The sequence below is a fragment of the Nanorana parkeri genome, unplaced genomic scaffold, assembly GCF_000935625.1.
Source record: "Nanorana parkeri isolate BGI_ZX_2015 unplaced genomic scaffold, ASM93562v1 scaffold176, whole genome shotgun sequence".
Classification (NCBI taxonomy): domain Eukaryota; kingdom Metazoa; phylum Chordata; class Amphibia; order Anura; family Dicroglossidae; genus Nanorana; species Nanorana parkeri.
The window spans coordinates 1,732,974-1,737,785 of NW_017306444.1; the positions used below are offsets into that span (position 1 = coordinate 1,732,974).

Genomic DNA, 4,812 nt, shown 5'->3' on the forward strand with positions numbered 1-4,812 from the left:
TAAAAATATATACCATACTACAGCACAAATTGCTGGTGACAAATTAATGAGTGCGTTTGCCATTTGTTTTAGTTCTTTACTACACACATCCAAGTGATCATTGAACGAACTTTCAGTGCAAAGCCGTGCTCCTGTATCCACACTTAGTTCTGCTCACCATCTAATGTGGACCACAACCAAAATATATATTTAGTATTGCCACTCATGCCTTCCCACACATTGTAGGTACAATCGTCCACTTCACCAGTGGAAGATATCTCTTTGCTCCTCTGGTAATACCATGCTCAAAAAAAGAAGATGAAGACACATGGTGTAGTCCCATTTTAAAACCATTTATTCATAAACAAAAAACTACTCTCATATAAAATCTTATTATCTGACCCAATCTTGACAGTGATCCACCATCCACACAAACACAAATATAAGGAAGACAGCTCCCAATGTAACCAAATAGCCAGCGCTCTCACTGCTCAACACCAATCAACACTACTTCAAAGGACACCCTTTACATTTTGATTTATAAAACATTCCACTGAGATAATCTGCATAAATTCTCTGGGACTACGAATCTCGAACCTGCAAAATTCCCCTCAAACCCATGGTAGTGGCAAACCTAATCTGCTGTGACAATACATCAAGCCGCCTTTAGTTAAGTGGGTGATGGCGGGCTATTGGGAGTTCAATAGGGTTGTGGGGGAGATCTTGAATTTTTGATTTACTTTTAAAACCCTGCCACCCTCCAGCTGTATAATACTGGCAGCTGCTCTGCTTGGTTAGTAAGCACTTTTCCAAAGTGAACGTTCAGCCTCTCCTCCTTTAGTAAATCAAACCAAAATGTTAATTTTTAAATATATATTATGTGAACCTGTGAGGGCTTAAATGAATTTGTCATTGTCAAGAAGGGATACATGTTAAAGTAAACTTGGAAACCAGAAGTTTAGCTTTTATCAGTTTTGAGACAACTTTATGATCCCAAGTTTATTATACATGTGTGAGGAGTCTTGCTCCAAAAACAGTACTGCTGAAATCTCAAAACATAATCAATTACCATAGCAATTGGCACTGCTCTTTGTGTAGCACAAGATCGAGTTAGGCATGAGGGTAGGGTCGTTTGACATCTGCAAATTTCTATTTTTATACGAGGCATTTTGCACACACATACACTGAAACAAACAAAATGCAACAAACAATATGCACCTAAAATCTGAACTCTATACAAATTTAACACATGCTATTTATTGAGAGATATTATATCTTCTGTTACTGATACAATACTAGAAATAAAAGGCAATCCCATTATTTAAAACACACTCTGTGCTTTTCCCAGTCCAGCTAAGCAACATTATTTCATGGTAACCCCTTGGACCCAATAGACTGCTATAAAGAGTGGTATTTGAATCAAAACAGAGAGCAGGAGCTCATGTGAGCTCAGAAATGGGGAGTGCTGGAGCACGGAAGAGGGGAGTGCTGGAGCATGGATTTGGGTAAGTAATACTGTCTCTTCATCTCCAACTAAACATAAAGGGGTTGATTTACTAACCTTATAAACACACCACGAACGTGTATACACCTCTGCAGTGTGTTCCCTCCCAGCATGATCTATGGGTGGAATCTAAACACCTTTGTAATGTGTACACACCCAGCAGGTGTGTTGTGCAAAGCCCTGAATGAATTCCAAGGTGATGTTGGGTAAATTAGCTCTATGTTGTGTTGCTTGCGTTGATGAATGCAAGGAATGTAAATGCATGAGCTAACCATTTTTGTCTAAACTGTGAAGCAGCATTATATATGCATCATGTGCATGATTTTTCCATATATGGCATTAGTGGAAATATGCTTTTAGAGACTTTTTGGTTGATAAATACGTTTTGCTGTGTGAAAATCACACACACCTGGTGTGTGTGTGTGTTTAGGTTAGTAAATCACCCCCAAAGAGTTTTCAACCCTTGCAACATGGATGGCCCCACTACATGTTTTTTTTCTTCTTGTGCCCAAAATATTGGTATTTAATTCTTACCTGTGTAAGATGAACTAGCTGCGAACTTGCTTTTGGAAGTTCAATTGTGGTAGCTGAATCGCCAGTGTCAATGAGGTTGTCTGTGGGAACATTCTGTAGTGGTTTTAGATACGCAATTTCATTCTGCTTTGAGTCAAGAGTCACACACACATCATATGAGAATGGAAAAGGTAAACTTGCATCACTGATCTCAGAGGGACATCCCAGGGTAAACTGAGGGTATACATTTCTGCTGTAGGTTCCAAAAGATGTTGGAGTGCTAGATTTTTTGCACTTAAAAAGAACTGTTAGAATCACTGTTACCAAAAATAGAAAGGAGATGAGACCTATGGAAACTATTAAGTAGAAGGTCGTATTTGAAGACATTTCTATACTACTAGGGTGTCGTCTTATTTCTGGTATCACTTGTTGAAAACTTTCTGCAACGACTAAGCTCAGCGTAACTGTGGATGACAAAGAAGGTTGTCCATTGTCTTTCACCAAAACCACAATCTTTTGGCTTAAAGAATCCATGTCTTTAAGATCTCTTCCTATTTTGATTTCCCCCGTCTGTTGACTTATGATAAATAAGGATGGATCAGGATTCTGTAGAAAGTGATACGAGAGCCAAGCATTGTGTCCAGAGTCATTATCCACTGCAATCACTTTGGTCACTAGAAAACCTTTCTCAGCAGAATGAGGGATAAACTCAAATAATGATTCCTCGGTGTCTTGTGATGGGTAGAGAATCTTGGGAGCATTATCATTTCTATCAATGATACAAATCTTCACTGTGACATTACTGCTAAGAGAAGGTAATCCACTGTCTTTAGCCATTACTTGGAACTGGAATTCCCGCAACTGTTCATAGTCAAAAGATCTCTGGCCATAAAGAACCCCAGTCACTGAGTTAATTGAAACATATGAAGACACTGGAATATTATCGATGTTATTACTCAGAATGGAATAACTAATTTTAGCATTCTGATTAATATCATAATCTGAAGCATGAATTCTATATATTGAAGTTCCTTGTGGGTTATTTTCCTGAACATACACTATATAATTTGTTTGATCAAATATAGGCATATTATCATTCACATCAGAGATACCTAGTTGGAAGGTTATGTTGGTGGATAATTGAGGAGACCCCTTATCCAGAGCTTTAATTGTTATGTTATAATGAGACATTCTTTCTCTATCGATACTTTGTGATGTTACAAGTTTGTAGTAATTTGCAGATGATAATATTAATTTAAAGGGTAAAGTGTCAGAGATTTCACAGACAACCTCTCCATTTTCACCACTGTCTAAGTCTTGAACATTAATTAATGCTATAATTGTATCTGGTGGAGAGTTCTCTGGAACTGTAGTTGAGACAGATGTAATAGTTATTTCAGGAGCATTGTCATTAATATCAATAATGTGAATAGATATCTTACATTGAGCTGCAAGTCCACCACTATCTTTAGCTTCCACTGTCATCTTAAATTCTTCTGTTACTTCAAAGTCAATATCCTTTGTTATTTTTATGCTTCCATTTTGTGGATCTATAATAAAAGTGTCACGTGCATTTTCTGGAATATTGGTGAATGAATATGTAATATGCGCATTGGACCCTTCATCACTATCAGTTGCATTTAGCTGTTGAACAATGAAACCTATGGGGACATTTTCATTCAAATAAACCTCGTAAACAGGTTTATCAAATTTTGGATAGTTATCATTTACATCAAGAACTTTGACATTAATGTGAGCAGTGCCTGTTTTAGAAGGCTGACCTCCATCAAAAGCAATTAAAGTTAATCTATAAAAGTTTTGTTTTTCTCTATCCAAAGACTTCTCTAAAATGAGTTCTGGATGTTTAATTCCATCAGAGGCAGTAATTTCTCCAAGTGAGAAAAACATGTTGTCTTCAATTGTATATCTGTGCACAGAATTAGTACCGATATCTGGATCTTGTGCATGCTCCAAAGCAAGGTGTACTCCGGGTAAAGATGATTCACTGATCACTATGTCAAAAATATCTTTAGAGAAACTTGGTGCATTGTCATTTACATCCTGAATTTCCACTTTTACTGTATACAAATGTAAAGGATTTTCAATTACGGCTTCAAAGCTTATAAAACAGTTCTGTTTTGTTCCACAAAGCCCTTCTCTGTCAATTCTATCTGTAACATGCAACTCTCCAGTTTCTGGATTGACTTCAAAATACTGTGTTTTGCCTCTTGAGACAATATGGAAATTTCTGAGGGATAATTCCTTTGCATGTAACCCTAGATCTTTTGCTATATTTCCTATAGCAGATCCTTTCTTCAATTCTTCAGGTACTGAGTAGTGGAGCTGAGCAGAAATATACTCAAAGGTAAAATAAATAAGAAAATATAGTACCTGCGTTGTCATTGTCTTTCTTCCTCCATTGCACTGCATGATTTATTTTGTTGGTTTACTTGTTTCCATTCATGTATCCAAGTGTAAATTCACTTACACTTCCATTAGATTTATCCAATATAGAGAAGAACACTGAGTAATCAGGTATGCTATGATACACTGCAGTCCTGTTCTGTGAAACTGCACTAAGAATTCAGAGCTGTTGAAATTTTAGATGCAATAAAACCTTTGCAGTGCAACAGTGGCGCTCAGAGTCTTTATATGGAATTGCAGGTTTAGAAAACAAACTAAATCAAGAAACTCAAAAATACTTACTAAGGGGAAAAACACATGAACGTTTGCAAAGAAAAATGCAAGCACATATGACAGTATTTGTACAGTACATTTTCTGTTCAGTTTGAACAGAATATATATATATATATATA

The 4,812-nt window shown here is 36.7% G+C and overlaps 1 protein-coding gene across 1 annotated transcript; it reads right to left on the reverse strand.

Annotated features, from left to right (window-relative positions):
- Window positions 1–1,966: 1,966 nt before the first annotated feature.
- On the reverse strand, window positions 1,967–4,523 carry LOC108785730 (protocadherin gamma-B2-like). Its single transcript, XM_018554862.1, has one exon. The coding sequence runs from the start codon at window positions 4,424–4,426 to the stop codon at window positions 1,967–1,969; it is 2,460 nt and encodes an 819-aa protein (XP_018410364.1). The 5' UTR covers window positions 4,427–4,523.
- Window positions 4,524–4,812: the final 289 nt, after the last annotated feature.

What these genes read in the sequence shown, in the direction of transcription:
- LOC108785730 (XM_018554862.1), bottom strand. Translation starts at nt 4,426, where the DNA reads ATGCAGTGCAATGGAGGAAGAAAGACAATGACAACGCAGGTACTATAT.